General features: G+C 49.0%; 3 protein-coding genes across 3 annotated transcripts; 2 read left to right on the top strand and 1 right to left on the bottom strand.

Moving 5' to 3' along the window:
• Window positions 1-4,825: 4,825 nt before the first annotated feature.
• Window positions 4,826-7,111, top strand: NEUTE1DRAFT_85682 (uncharacterized protein; the record flags this gene model as incomplete). Its single annotated transcript, XM_009854937.1, has 2 exons — window positions 4,826-5,470; window positions 5,536-7,111. 2 exons carry the CDS (start codon window positions 4,886-4,888, stop codon window positions 6,979-6,981), a joined length of 2,031 nt encoding a protein of 676 aa, XP_009853239.1.
• A 2,213-nt stretch (window positions 7,112-9,324) lies between these two features.
• On the bottom strand, window positions 9,325-10,848 carry NEUTE1DRAFT_123831 (uncharacterized protein; the record flags this gene model as incomplete). Its single annotated transcript, XM_009854936.1, has 1 exon — window positions 9,325-10,848. The coding sequence occupies one exon, from the start codon at window positions 10,846-10,848 to the stop codon at window positions 9,787-9,789; it is 1,062 nt and encodes a 353-aa protein (XP_009853238.1).
• A 550-nt stretch (window positions 10,849-11,398) lies between these two features.
• On the top strand, window positions 11,399-15,664 carry NEUTE1DRAFT_85676 (uncharacterized protein; the record flags this gene model as incomplete). Its single annotated transcript, XM_009854935.1, has 3 exons — window positions 11,399-11,422; window positions 11,668-15,184; window positions 15,261-15,664. The coding sequence occupies 3 exons, from the start codon at window positions 11,399-11,401 to the stop codon at window positions 15,410-15,412; spliced, it is 3,693 nt and encodes a 1,230-aa protein (XP_009853237.1).
• Window positions 15,665-15,674: the final 10 nt, after the last annotated feature.

The raw sequence follows: 15,674 nt of genomic DNA, 5'->3' as shown, positions 1-15,674 counted from the left end.
TCTCTTTATTTATTACAAAGATATTTATATTCTATAACAAATTTAATATAAATCAAAGGGACGGCGGTCGTTGTACTAATTAAGTACCCTATAGCGCTATTACGACAGTATTAAATAAATCTATTTATAGTATATAGTATTACCTCCTTATAACTATTATAATAAATAGACTACTTAATATATTAGTATTTAGAGGTGCGACGGACTTAGCCAGAGTTTGGGATTAGATAGTGAAATATCTATTCCTTAAAATAAATTTATTTCCCGGCTATAATAGTATTTTAGTAATAGATAATATTAATTAACACCCCTATACCGAACTCTAATACGTATATAATTAAAAGGGGGTTTTATTATAGTATTTACTGCTATACTTTCCTAAATTTAACCCTATTAAAATATATTTTAATAATTTTAAATAGTAATTTAAAAGGGTATACTATAACGAAGGCGGTAATAAAATGTTAAATAACAACTTTATTGCGTTTCTTAAACAATTAGCGTAGGATATGGAGTATAAAATATAATAGATCCATAGCTATTTTAAGAATATAAAATTAATAATAAATTAAATTAATAATATAAATAAAGATTATAAGAAACTATATATTAACAAACTAATCGAATATAGAAAGACGGGTACTATATCAGGGCGGCGGTAGAGAGTGTAGAAGGGAGAAATGGATTTATATATATTAAATTAAATTATATACCAAAAATGCCAGAAATACTAGAAATGCTAGAAATGCTAGAAATACTGAAAGTGCCAGAAGTGCTAGAAGTGCTAAAAATCATATTTATCTATATAATAATGCCAAAATATTAAAAACCCCCCTCTTTTGCTATAAATTGACTCGTATTATTATTATTATTCGCTGGGACTGTTAGTAGTTGTATTGTCCGCTATAGAAGCGAGAGCTTTAGTAACGCTGTATTTAAATATAGTATTAAATCGGAGGTCTAAAGTATATACTAATTAATTAAATTATAGTAATAAGGGTTAGAGGATATATATACTATAGTTTAACTATATTGCTAGTATTAAATATTCAATTTTAAGAAAGTCTTTAATATTGTCCTTAAACGCTATATAGAGGTTGTGGGTGAAACTTAGCTTTGTAAACTATTCTGCTAGCTATTTTCCAAGCGCGAATATATCGGGAGGCGCCTCTTTACTCCGAAATTTATTCCTTAAAGCAATTAAAATTCTATATACTAACCCTGCTTCGGTTGATTTTCCAATATAGTAACATCAATAGAAAGATTTAAAGAATTCCGTAATAAGCTTTTTAGCTAGTTAATTAAGCGGGGTAGGGGGTGGTAGTAATAAACGGAGACCGAAGGTTGAAGGTATAAATAAATATAGTATAAATAATTCTCCGGCCTCTATTAGGGATTTTTTAATTTCCTTACCTTCGTCCCCCTTATTTATTACCGACGAAGGTATAATTAATAGCGGTACCGGTAATTAAGTAGAAATTATAATTGTTATAGAAATAGGAGAAGGGTTAGTACATTTAGTAATAAGAGTCTTATAATTAGTTGGGTACCTATAGAATATAGTAGTAAAGTACTTTGAGGGTATATATAAATTGATAGTTATTATTTTACTTAAAAAGAAGAGAGTACCTACTATATTATTATAATTAAAGCTGCTTATAATTACTGCGTTAATTGTAAAGCCGCCAGTAGTATAAAGAGGAAGTAATTAAATTTAGGAAAATTAAAAGTAGGGAGGAAAGTATTAGTATGGTAGCGGGTATAGTAGATATAGAAGAGGAGGGTATAGTTAATATAAACTTTTAAAATTATCCCTTTTTAGTATAATTTATAATAGATTATTTATAATCTCTATATTAGTACTACTATTATTACTATTAATATTATTAATAATATTAATATTAATTAGTAGATTATTACCTCCTCCTCTACGTTTATTACTATTATTAATACTAATAAAAGCAACTACTACTTTATTCCCTAATATTTTTCGTATTAAATTACCGGGCGGGTTAATTACTATAGCCTTCTCCAATGAGATTGCGCGTACCTACTTACCTATATTTTTAATATTGAGGTTATAATAAGTTATACTCCCGTTAATAATATAGTATATTTAATATTTAATAACCTTATTATAATTCTTATACTTATAGTTAAAACTATATACTTATACTTATATTAATTTTTAATATACGGTACTATATAGTTTTACTCCCATACGTTCCTCTTATTGCCGGTCTTCCTTTAAATTCTTCTTAATTTCTATTAATATAGTATTTATTGTAATACATTTAGGCTTCTTAATGCCAGCTGGAGTCTGTAACCTTCGTAATGATAGTATGTCAGCCGTTTGTAGGGTAATAAAAGGATTAATTAAATTATGAGAGGGGGTAGGAATAGAGGGTATACTACTACAGGAGGAGGGAGTAGCGGGGATTTTATTAGTAGGCGGCTAAGTTAACCGAAATTTGAATAATATAGTAAAATAATATTATTAATTAATATAGTAGAGGTACAATTTTATAATAATTTTGTACTTAATATTATTATATTTATTAAAGAATTCCTTCCTAGAGATAATTTTATTATAAATAATAGTCCGGGCGTAACGGTTATTATAAATAATAATAGTATAACTAATATTATATAAAATAATTAATTATTTTATCCCTACGGCCGTATTATTATTAATAATCTCTTCCATATAATTTTACTATAATTATTTAATATCCCTAAGTAAGGTCGTCCTAAACCGCTATTTATAGAGTTTACTATTATTTTTTTATTTAATTTCTACTTCTCTAAATGTACTTCAGTCTTCGATAGGTAGTAGTTTATTGCAACTAATAGTAATATACGAACTGACTATACTAAATTAGACCTATATCGATTTAGGGTATTTAGGAAGAGGTAGCAGTATTAGAATAGTCGGTTTGCGGGCGCGGGGTTAGGCCGGTAGTACTAAAGTAATTAATTTAATCGGGGAGGCTACTTCGCTATCATTATTACCCAATAAATAAAATAAAGTATCGAGAGCCCGCTTCTTAGGGGTAAGGCGGACGGAGAATTATTACTCGACCTTATTATCGTCGCTAGAATCCTCTTTGCTACTAGAAATTTCAATAAGTATTGCGAGCTTAGGGAAGGACGAAGGCAGTTCTGGCGTTGGGTCTTTAACGGTGGGGGTAGGGGCCTTCCCCTTCTTTTTAACGGCGGCCTTCTTAATAGCAGCCTTCTTAGGAGTAGCTTTAATAGGAATAGCCTTAATAGGAGTAACCTTCTTCTTAGGAAGAATAATCTTAGGGATAGTTTCAATAGATTACTCGGCTTTACGGCTCTTCTTTCTAGGGCGGGAGGAGGCGCGTTGTAGGATTATTAAGCTGGGATTTTCCTAGTCTTAATCTTTGTTAAAGTAGACTATTAGCGCGCCGCTTTAAATATAGGATCGCTTTATACCGGCGGGTTTTAAATTGAGGATCGTCTTAGGAGGTATTATCGTAATAAATTTAATTGATTACTAGTGTTTTAATTACCTTGTACGCTGAAATAGCTTTAAATTAATTTAGAAATTGTTATTAAATAATAGATTTTGACGAAGTTCTGCAATACAGAAGTGCGGTGTGTGTGTGTGTGTGTGCACGCACGCACCTCTTGCCAAGATTGTATAGGCGATTGAGTGTGGGAACGGGTACGGTCACTAACGACTGTCACCCAATGTCACCGAGACGGGACTCTGAAGGGAACACGGCCCCACGGCGGGGCTCCGCCGTTCAATGTTCGGTCCCTTCGAGGTCCTCCGCTGCCAATCTGGAGGTCCGTGTGGCAGAGGTCTGAATCAGCGAACGGACAACCGCCGCGACCTCGAAATGCATGAAGCCTTCAAAAAAGTTAGAGATCGCCCAAACGGAAGGCGAACAACTCGTCCGCGCCGTCTTGCTGGACTATCTCTAGGTGTTCGTGTAGTGTATATTCTATGGTCATATTGCCCACAAGAGCAGCCCAGGTCCCCTTAGCTCCCGTCTGCTGGTCGGGTGGCCAGTGCCCGTGCCAATGCCCAATTGAATATCGATGCTGCAGTGAGATGTTGAAAGAAGAGGAAAAAAAAAAAAAAAAAAAGTGTAGGTAAGAGATATGGAAAAAAACCAAAAAAACTGAAACCACGATACCTGTGGAACCGCGTCCGTATCGTAACTTTCTTCGCGTCCACCTTCTCTGCCATTCTCCATTGTCCTACTTTTCCTCCCTTTCTCCTAACCCACCTCTCCCCTCTTTTTTTCTCCCCCCCCCGTCAACCACACTCGCACCGCCTTTGCCAATTCCTTCCCTGAGGGTGCTTCTCTTCATCGTTCACGTTCCTGAATTCGGTCGATTTTTATTCTTCTTGGATCTCCACCACGGCGTGTGCCCTTTGTTCCTCGCCGTCGTCCAAAGCAACATCGCATTGTTGTCCCATCGTCACGGTCTCCCTTCGTTGGCAATCTGCGATTCAAGATCTGATATCTTCCGCCTCCCGCCCCCCCGTCCCTGAGTCGCTTTCCACCACCACCTAGGACTCAGCAAGAAAAAGCGTCGCTTTGTGTTGCACTGTCGAATTCTGCTCTGCTTCTGCTAGTCGAGTTTCTACCTTTGCGCAATCACCATTGTTGTGTTGCGCCAGATCGATACTCCCCCAACTCCGCCTTCGCCAACACACAACCAAAGCTTACGAGCTCCGCCTCTCGCAGCTTTGACATCAAGCGTGACCCGTTTCGAACACCGAAAAACAAAGGTCCGCCTCTTGCTCGCAGCGACGACTCCAGTCCCCCGGGAAAAGGAGCCAGGTAACGAAACGAATCCCACACCGCTTTCTGCAAACCGCGATCACCTGTGACTTTCGCTAGTCATGGCCAATCCGTTGCAGCTCGCCTACCGAACCCAGAAGGCCATCGGCGTCTTTGATGCCGACCCTGTCTACGAAGCCCTTCCTGGATTCACCAAGCCCGAAGGGAATCTCCGGTGCTGTGTTTACTCGGGATGCGGCCGCTACTTTGCCTACGCCACTAACGAGGGCGTCGTCATCGTCGACGCGTCCGTCGGCCACGTCTTGACGTCGCTGCCCATCCCTGCCGTCTACGAACTCAGCTTCTCCCCCCACGGTACCTACTTGAGCACCTGGGAGCGCCCCGCCAAGGATGAGAATGGCGATGCTACCAAGAATCTCAAGATCTGGCGCACCATTGAGGAGCTCGCCGATGGTGCTGAGAAGCAGCCCATTGGCAAGTTCGTCCAAAAGTCTGCTAATGGCTGGAACCTGCAGTACACGGAGGATGAGCGCTTCTGCGCGCGCATCGTCACCAACGAGGTCCAGTTCTACAACAGCAACGATCTCGGCACCGTGTGGAACAAGCTGCGCGTTGAGGGCGTCTCCGACTTTGCCCTCGCGCCCGGCAAGAACCAGAACGTTGCTGTTTTCGTCCCAGAGCGCAAGGTACGTTACTTGATCTCCCGTATGCATCGCACTTTTCTCTATCAACGTCTAACTCTTGGTTACAGGGACATCCCGCCTCCGTCAAGGTCTTCAACGTTCCCCAGTTCACCAGCCCGATTTCGCAAAAGACCTTTTTCAAGGCCGACAAAGTCCAGCTCAAGTGGAACCAGCTCGGAACTGCTCTGATTGTGCTGGCGCAAACAGAGGTTGACAAGTCCAACAAAAGCTACTACGGCGAGACCAACATGTACCTCCTGAGCGCCAACGGCTCGTTCGACGCTCGCGTCACTCTTGACAAGGAGGGCCCTATCCACGATGTGTCGTGGTCCCCCAACTCCAAGGAGTTCGGTGTCGTATACGGCTACATGCCCGCGAAAACCACCATCTTCAACCACCGCGCCGTCGCCACCCACTCCTTCCCTCTTGGCCCCCGTAACACCATCATCTTCTCGCCTACTGGCCGGTTTGCCTTGGTTGCCGGTTTCGGTAACTTGGCTGGTCAGATCGATGTTTACGACCTTGAGAAGGATTATCGCAAGATCACCACTATTGAAAGCGGTAACCCCAGTGTCTGCACCTGGTCTCCCGACAGCCGTTACATCTTGACGGCCACTACTTCTCCCCGTCTTCGTGTCGACAACGGCATCAAGCTCTGGCACGTTGGTGGCGGTATCATGTATAACGAGGACATGGTTGAGTTGTACAACGTTATCTGGCGCCCTGTTCCTGCTAACAACCTCCCCAACGTTGACCCGCTGCACCCCGTGCCCACTCCTCACCCTTCGGCTTTGGCATACCTTGGCACTGTCAAGACGCCTTCCAAGCCCGTCGGTGCCTACCGCCCGCCCGGCGCCCGTGGCTCTTCCACTCCTCTTCACTTCAAGCGTGAGGATGAGGGAGGTGCTGCACACTCGGTCAGCAATGGCGTGCCTCAGGTCGGTCCTAATGGGTTCGGCCGCCCGCGCCGTCAGATTCCTGGCGCCGAGTTTGCCGAGCCGGCGAGACCTTCTGTTCCCGGCGCCGTTGTGGACGATGAGAACTTGTCCAAGACTGCCCTGAAGAACAAGAAGAAGCGCAACAAGAAGGCCAAGGAGGGCCAGGCACAGGGCGAGGGCGCGACTACTCCTAACGAGGGTGGTCTTGCCCCTCCCCGCGAGTCTGTCGACGGCCGCAGCCCCGATCGCAACCACCAGCGTCACCACTCGCGCAGCCAGTCGCGCAGCAACAACCTGGCTGTCCGCACCCAAAACAACCACCGCAGCCGCTCGAACGTGCGCCAGCCCAATGCTCCTGCTCAACAGGCTACCCCAGTCGTTGACGCCGCCGCAGCGGCTGCCCAGAGCGCCAATGCGAAGAAGATCAGGTCTCTCCAGAAGAAGATCCGCGCTATTGAGGATCTCGAGATGAGACATGCTGGTGGCGAGAAGTTGGAGGATACCCAGTTGAAGAAGATCGCCACCAAGGGCTCTGTGATTAAGGAGCTGGAGGCTCTGGAAAAGGAGGGTCATTAAACCAAAAAGGTCATGCGTCGGGGGTTGAGAAGCCTGATAGACGGATGGAACTAGAGTAGTGGTTATCAAGTTGGGTAGTTGAGAGTTGATTTGTGGAACTCGAAAATTCTTGTTTTGCTACGTTTTCCCAGCCAGTTGTCCGGCATATGTGAGCTTCTTTGTAAGTACTATGCGGCGGTCATGACGATGATGTTGCTGAGAACGTATTGCTGGGGTCTCTCTGTTCCTAGTTACGCTACGCTGGCAGTCGAACTAACGTTGGTGTGGTGCATCATGCTTTTTTTTGGCATGCGCTGAGAGGGAGAAAGTCCGACGCAGCAGAAATTCACCTTGAACATGTTTCACTTTCACCAAAGGGAAGGCGTTGAAGGAAGGGTTAGAAAAAAAAGAATATATTGGCAAAATAAAGTTATGGCAGCCTTACGTTGTGTCCGTGATAGGTGATGAACCGAAGCCTTCGTCGGTCTCTAACAACCACAAAGCGTCGTGGAACAGCTTGTGACACATGTGCCATGGACACTCCATTCAAAAGATCGACATGTCGCCCGTCGAAGTGGTCATCCGAGTCAAAGGGCACCCAAATCCGACAGTCTACCGGTTGCATCTGGCGATACCATGTGCACGAGCGCAACGAGCATGAATGTTCGGACCTCGACACTACAGTACGAGTAAGTGATCAAGACAAGTACATTCATGCGAACATCAGCTCATTGAGTTTTCAACATGCGCGCGTCAGCGACAAAAAGAGCACGACAGATGAAGGTGCGCAGGTAAATCAATGGCAGATACTCTCAGATAACAGAGAGGTTTATGAAGTGGGTGGAAATGTCCCAGGCAAAATATTTCTCTACTCCTCGACAGAGAAAAACAAAGGTAGAGGGTAAGAGCTTGAGAATTCTCTTCTATCCTCCACTTTCCCCTCCAGAATGTCATTGCAGTAGACGGAAACCGGAGTGAATATGAAGGAACATATGTTTTATGTGTTGTGAAGAGAAAAAAAAAGAAGAAAAAGAGGAATCCCAAAATTGGGCGACCCGAGACAGACTTTTAAAGCAAACGCAAGCCACTTCTGTAGCTGCCGGGCTGCACCGCCTCACAGCCTACGAAACGCAAGAATTGGTGGAACTCAAGCCACTGACCTCGTAGCTTACAGTGGGGTTGTAGTGCGATAAGGGAGCTGACCAATCATGGCTCGTAGATAGGCGGTTGGGTAAGCCTGCGTTGCAGCCAGTGTCAGTGAACATACCGAGACCTCTAACGTTCCGTCAGGGTGTACATACTGTGCGTCGGGTACCTGCCTCATACTGTAGAGGGATGTGTTGCGGGGCATTGATTCTCAAGTCGGAGGTGGATGTCTTCCCACTCAGGAAGCCCCATTAACTTTCTGCGACAAACTCGAGTAAAACGCTGTGCCGTTCTGTTGCATTGTTGTAAGACTCATCGAGCTCGACTTCCTTTTTGGTAGTTACACCCATTCCTACGACTCGTCGCGCGATTCGAGTAAATTTCCTAAATACCCACGACACTCGACCGGAAATCCGTCGATAATCAACTTTTCAAACAAAACCGTCCTATACCCCCCAAAGATCAAAGACAAAATGGCAGGCGGTAGTGGCCCGGCTGGTCGTGGACGTGGCGGCAAGTTCAAGAAGTACACTCGTGGAGGTATGTTAATAACACAGATGCTGCCGGAGCAGTACTCTCCCTACCTGCTACAATCCTGTCTGTTAACCACCAACCTTCCTTCCAGGTGGCCACCATTTCTCCCGCGACCTTCGCCCCCTCGACGCCGACGGCAACGAAGTCGGCATGTGGGGCGCCGGCGGCGGCAAGAACAGGGAGTCCGAATCCGAGGAGGAATCCTCCGAGGAGGAGTCTTCCGAGGACGAGGCTGCCGGCCCCTCTAGCAAGGCCCCCAAGGCTGAGCTGACCCGCGAGGAACTCAAAGCACAAAAGAAGGCGAAGAAGGAGGCAGCCATCGCGCGCGCCAAGGCCGCCGCGGTGCAGGTTGGCGACTTGCCCCCTAGCGACTCGGAGGAGGAGAGCGAGGACGACGCCAACGACGCGCCCATGCCCGCCAACCCCAACCACTCCAAGGCTGCGCGCAACCAGACCAAGAAGCCCGTCGCCAAGGAGGAATCGGATGATGAGGCTGTCGCTAGCCGCGCCAAGAAGCTTAGCATAGCGGACTCGGCACCCGGCAACAGGAAGGAGCGTGAGGCGGCTGCGGCGGCTGCGGCGAAGGAGAGGTATCAGAAGCTTCATGAGGCCGGCAAGACGGATCAGGCCAAGGCCGATCTTGCGAGGTTGAGGCTCATTCGTGAGAAGAGAGAGCAGGAGGCTGCTAGGAAACAGGTATGTGGCATATTTGTTGTTGCTCCGCCATCGTACATCATACGGGACTTGCTGCTAACCGTCTCCGATTTTGATAGGCCGAGAAGGAAGAACGCGAAGCCCAGGAGAAGCTCAAGAGGGAACAGTTTGAGGCCAAGGAGGCCAAGAGGCGTGAAGCAGCCCTTGGTCCTCAGAAGAAGGCCAAGAGCAGCAAGAAATGAAGGCAGTGAGGATGGTGTTTTCTTTCTCGATCTCTTCGTCTATTCCCCGTGGATCGCTGCGAACATGCAGTGGCATTTATTCGAATTTCTTCCGGTGCCTTTCATTCGTCCAGCCCTGTATACCTGTATATGCAATTATGGTCTATATGTTGCTCGTGAACTTTGTCCTTGTTCCCGTCTACTCAGCCGGTATGACATGTATATGTCGTTGCCTTTTCCACCCTTCTCTTCTTTCTTTCAAGGTAGGTCATTATATCCCAACTGAGGGATCCGACCCAACAGCCTCCTTCCAAAACGCGTCAAAGTCCACTCCATTTTCTTTGAACAGATCCCGAATTTTCTGCGCCACCTCGATCTGGCGCTCCTGCGTAAAGCCGCCTTGCTGGGTCTCAAATTGAATGACCTCGATCCAGCGATAGAAAAGGTTCTCCTTTCCAATGGCCGTCAGCGCATCACGGAACGCAAAAACCTGCCTCCTGCGTTCAGCCTCCTGCGCATTCTCCCCAGACTCATTCATGTCAATCGCAATCCACCCGAATTTGTCATGGTGGCAAAGCACGAGCGTCCTGAACGCGTCCAGGGGAATCTCTTTCTTATCCACCAAGGTAGTCGCCTTAACCATAGCCTTCCAATCCAAGTCCCAGTCCCCGTTCATGGTCAAGTATCCCGTCTTCTCCTGCAGCAGCATCGGGGAAGTTGCGTTGCGAACCATGTCCCACAGAATCGTGCGCGCCTCGTTGCCCTGCGGCTTCTCCGAAAAGATATCCACACCATACACCTGCGTGTCCCACGACCGCGACCGGCGCACGTAGATCTCCTTGTCGCGGAACCCAATGGCCGTTCGCCACAACACGGGACTGCCGTGCTTGCGCCCGAACACGAACTCGATGGGCCAAGGCCAGACGAACACGGCGAGAACGAAATCAAACAGAAACGTAAGCGTGCGCCGGCCGGCCACCGCAAAAAATTGCCGATAGGTCAGGTCGGCCATGCGGATCGTTGTAGAGTTTTCGTACCCCAGGAACGAGGAAGACAAAAGCGCGACGTAGTAAGGAATGATGTACCACATGCGCCACAGGAAGAGGGCAAAGACGACGGCGTTGAGCATAATCGGCACAGAAAAGATCTTGCGCTTGAAGGAGGCCGGCTTCTGGTCGACATGTGCGATGTAGACATGCTTCTTGGAGAGAGAAGAGGTGAAGGCCTTGAGCGAGTCCGGAGCGATGCGGAAGGGTTTGGGCGGCTCGAGAGCACCGCCGGAGCTGCTGCTACCGCCGCCGCGTGCTCCTTTGCTGGTTTTCTTGGGCGCCATGTTTGGCGACAATTTGGGTGTGATGATGAGGGAATTTGACGAGCAAATGAAAGAAGATAGTTAAAAAAGAGACGGTGAAGGAATGGAGGGAAGTGGAAGTTGGCGGCTTCGTTGAAAGAAGCTTTGGGGTTTGGGGCCAGATTTCTAGAGGCCAAAAGGGTCCACGTCGGGGTACGTACCTTGCATTGTTTGTAAGCCCCTGAAGCTGGCCTCTGGGCAAAAGCACCTGCCTTGACCCTAACCCGGCTCCTCAACTGCTCGCTGGACAGCTGCCCCTCACTATTTTCACAACTGAACCAAGCATGTACAGGAAGTACCTACCTCTACATAATGATGTTTTATCTTATCAGTCACCGGGTGCCCACTTTAATTATGAAGCGCTGCGCGCTGCGGCAGCACCAGTAACGAAGCTCTGGCGAACTGCGGGACGGAACGGATCGCCCGTGTAAGTTACCTACAAAATTCCACCTTGGCTCTCGCGCCAGGCTCTTGTTCTATCTCCTCTCTGGTCTGGTCCTGCTGGGCAAACTATGCCCTGTGATAGAACAAGATGATGAGGGGCGGACTGTTGCAGGTAAGTGCGCTTCCCAATGCGCGCATTGCTCAATGACGACGTCGAGCAGGAAGTCAGTAAAAGTCAAATAGATGGCTGACATGGGAAACAACCACTGGAAATAGAAGCAGAGCACTTCCTCTGTGTGTTTGCTCTGCCGCCACAGATGGCAACTTCGCCAGCAACAGCAGCAACGAATGCATCCGAATACCCGCCGCGTATACTCTTCGTGGGACGACAAACCTAGCTGGGGTACCCAACAACAGCCTGCGACACCGAGCGCCGGAGGAGAAGGAGGAGGAGGAGGAGGAGGAGGAGGAGGAGGATGGGGTGGTTCCTGGAAACCGGCCGCCCCTGCGACCCCAGCCACTCAAACGACACCCGAAACAGGAACGGCACAAAGTCAACCCAAGTCCGCCAACGCTGGTTTGCTTCCTCACGAAATCGCCGCTAGGCAGCGCTTGTTGCGCATGGCTGAGGCCGCTGTGGCTGCTCAGCCCGCTCCGCAGCCCGCCCGAAACCCGGCACCAGAACCTCCCAAACGCGCCTCGAGTGACCGTCCGGTGCGCCGGCTACCTGAAGGTCAACAGAACGAGTTCAATAGGGCTCCGCCTCGCAAGGAACAGCAGGGACCTGTGGTGCGTAGGATGCTTCTGCACCCGAAACAACCAGGTCAAGACCCTACAACAGAAACACCAGGGCCCAAAACTGAGCGTGAAGCCCAAAGGAACCAGGCTCCTGTCCGCAAAGTCTTGGAGCCTTTTGGTATAAGACGTTTTCCGGCACGGGCGCCTCAGACTCAACAGCCAGCTCCTAAGGAATCACCTTCCAGTCAAACGGCTTCTAGCGAACCGACCCCCAGCCGACCGACACAGTCCCCAGCAAGTCCAAGTCAACCAACTGTCAGCAGTCTATCGAGCCTTTCCAGCGGGGCATCATTAAAGCCGGGCCCAGCCAGCCAACTCAGTGAACAAACTGATGGGGCTTCGGGGAAAAGCAGCTGGGATGCTTTGGAAGCCGCCAGTTCGGCGTCCAGCCAGCCTATTAAGCCGGCCAGTGGAGAATGGGGAACAAGCAGCTGGGGAGCAAGCAGCTGGGGTGCCTCTTCAGCCTCCAGTCAGCCAGCCAGCCAATCTCAGACAGAACGACTTCTTCCCCACGAAAAAGTAGCCAGGGATCGGTTACAGCAAAGACATGCTCAGAGCCACCCTCAGGCCCCAGCAAAAAATCTGAAGAGCCTTGCTGATGGTCTCTTTGCCCATGATAGACAGACAGGTCAACTTTCGGCCAAGGATCTACGGAAACGTCAGGAGACAGGTTCTCTCAAGAACGACTTGCTGAACGCCGAGGAAGAGGAGCGTCGTGCGGACAATACAGATGCATGGGATGACATATTTTCCACTCAGCCTCCGCCTCCCCCGCCTCCTCCTCCTTCTGCACGCAGAACTTCAGCTCGTGAGGTTTACCAGTCGATTTCATCAAAGTTTGCACCTCCACCTGCACCTCCATCGGATTCCAAATCTTCGCGTGAAACCGAGGGGCAATGGGCAGGGCTCATCCGCCGTACAGCCGGGGCAAACGTTGGGAACGGCCGATTGACTGGCAATAACGATTTTGTCAAGACCGCTCCCCCTTCTGAAACAGAAAAACGTTCGGAGCCCAGAGATAGTCACAACTTTTGGAAGCAAGCTGAAGATCGATATGCAACCAGTCCAGCACCTCAAGCGCAGCCTGAGGCGGCTTCCGAGAGCACTCGGGAGGCCACCGAAGCGTTCAAGAAGCAGATGTCGGATGGCTGGGATTGGGCTGACGACTACGGAGGGAAGCCTAAGGAGAAGGAAGGACAGAAGCTGGAGCAGCAAGACTTTGAAAAGCCCAGGGGCAGAGATAATGCAAGACAAACAAGAGGCGATAGGGTTGCATTGGAAGAGATACCGATTCCCTCGCGGTATATCAAGGAGGAAAAGAAGCCCAAAAAGAAAGGGGGTAGGCGGCGCGACTACAACGAAGACGATGATTTCGATGATATGGCGTATGAGTACAAGCGCCGTGAAAGGTTGGCCAAGAAGGCTGAGAAGGAGCGGCTCCAGTATGAGGAGACTGGCCCTATTCCTATTCTCCTTCCCGAGTTTATTAGCGTTGCCAACCTCGGCATGGCCCTTGGCGTGAAGACCGACCTGTTCATCTCCCAACTGGGAGAGCTCGGATTTGAAGACATCGCCAAGGATAGCATCATGACCGGCGAGACGGCCGCGTTGGTTGCCCAAGAGTACGGCTTTGAGCCAACAGTCGACGCTGGTGAGGATGAGGACTTGAGGCCACGCCCTCCTCCTGAAGACCCCTCTAGCGTACCCCTACGGCCACCAGTTGTCACTATCATGGGACACGTCGATCACGGCAAGACTACTCTGCTCGATTTCCTGCGGAAGTCTTCGATCGCAGCCGGTGAGCACGGTGGAATTACCCAGCACATTGGTGCCTTTTCTGTGCAGATGTCCTCGGGTAAGCAAATCACCTTCCTGGATACCCCCGGCCACGCTGCCTTCCTGTCCATGAGACAGCGCGGCGCCAACGTCACCGACATTGTGATTTTGGTTGTCGCCGCCGACGACAGTGTCAAGCCGCAGACCATCGAGGCCATCAAGCATGCTCGCTCCGCCAAGGTACCCATGATCGTGGCCATCAATAAGATCGACAAGGACCAAGCAAACGTCGAGCGCGTCAAGTCTGACTTGGCCGCCAACGGCGTCGAGATCGAGGACTATGGCGGCGATGTCCAGGTTGTCTGCGTCAGCGGCAAGACCGGTCAAGGTATGGACGATCTCGAGGACAACATCCTTCTTCTGTCCGAGATGCTCGACATCCGCGCCGAGTTCGACGGCATGGCCGAGGGATGGGTTCTTGAGTCCAGTATCAAGCCAATTGGCCGCGTGGCCACCGTGCTTGTCAAGCGCGGCACCCTGCGTCCCGGCGATTTCATCGTTGCTGGCCGTGTCTTCGCCAAGGTGCGCAGCCTGCGCAACGAAGCGGGCATTGAGGTCGAAGAGGCTCCCCCCGGAACAGCCGTTGAGATTCTCGGCTGGAAGGAGCCACCCGAGGCGGGTGACATGGTTCTCCAGGCCCCGAACGAAGACAAAGCCAAGAGCGCGGTGCACTATCGCATCGAGCAGAAGGAGCGCGAGGAGGCCATGGAGCAGATCACGGAGATGGAGCGGCTCAAGCGCGAGCGTGAGGCCGAACGAATCGCGGCCGAGGAGGCTGAGAAGGGTGAGGATGGAGCCGAGGCGGCGGAGGAGAAGCCAGATGGGCCCAAGATGATCAACTTCACCGTCAAGGGCGACGTGCACGGCTCGGTCGAGGCCGTGTGCGCGTCGATCCTAGAGATCGGAAGCAACGAGGTGCGCCCTCGCGTGCTACTGTCGAGCCCGGGCCAGATCACCGAATCGGATGTCGAGCACGCCGCGGTTTCGGGCAGCACCATCATCAACTTCAACAACCCGATCCCTGGCCACATCAAGCGCATGGCGGTCGAAAATAAGGTCAGGATTATGGACCACAACATCATCTACAACCTGACCGAGGAGGTACGCCAGGTGCTGAGCGAGAGCTTGGCCCCCACAATCTCGTACAAAGTACTCGGCGAGGCCGAGGTGGCGCAGGTGTTTGCTATTAATATCAAGGGACGGAAGTACAAGAACATTGCGGGTGTCAAGGTCAGGAATGGGATGGTGATGAGGAATGGACGGGTGAGGTTGCAGAGGAAGGGAGAGGTTGTTTTTGATGGTGAGTTGATCAAATTTTTTTTTTTTCTTGGTGGTTTATCTTGATGCCAATTTTGCTAATAAACAACAAAACACAGGTACCATCAGTTCAGTCAAGCACGGCAAGAAGGAGGTTACGGAGATGCGCAAGGGCACCGAGTGCGGTCTCGAGTTTGGCGAGTTTGACGACATCAAGGAAGGAGATCTCATCCAGGTTGTGGAGGAGATTAGAGAGAGGAGGTATCTGTAAAGGATTGTTATCCTGTTGTAAAATTATTATACATGTACGATTGTGCAAATCCTGGAGTTATGAGAAGATGGGTATCTGCGGGAAAAAGATGGATGATGGCGGATATAGATAGTATTGTATATACCAGCAGCTGCCAATGTATAGACCGACATGATACAACTACGTCAACAATAGTAGTGCATGTATGAATTGATCGAGGGTTTGATGGGAAATGAGCATAACCAGCTTCATTTCAAGGGGTAAAATGTAATGTATTTATATA

This window comes from Neurospora tetrasperma (assembly GCF_000213175.1).
Source record: "Neurospora tetrasperma FGSC 2508 unplaced genomic scaffold NEUTE1scaffold_5, whole genome shotgun sequence".
Lineage (NCBI taxonomy): Eukaryota > Fungi > Ascomycota > Sordariomycetes > Sordariales > Sordariaceae > Neurospora > Neurospora tetrasperma.
This window is presented reverse-complemented; position numbering and strand designations above follow the sequence as displayed.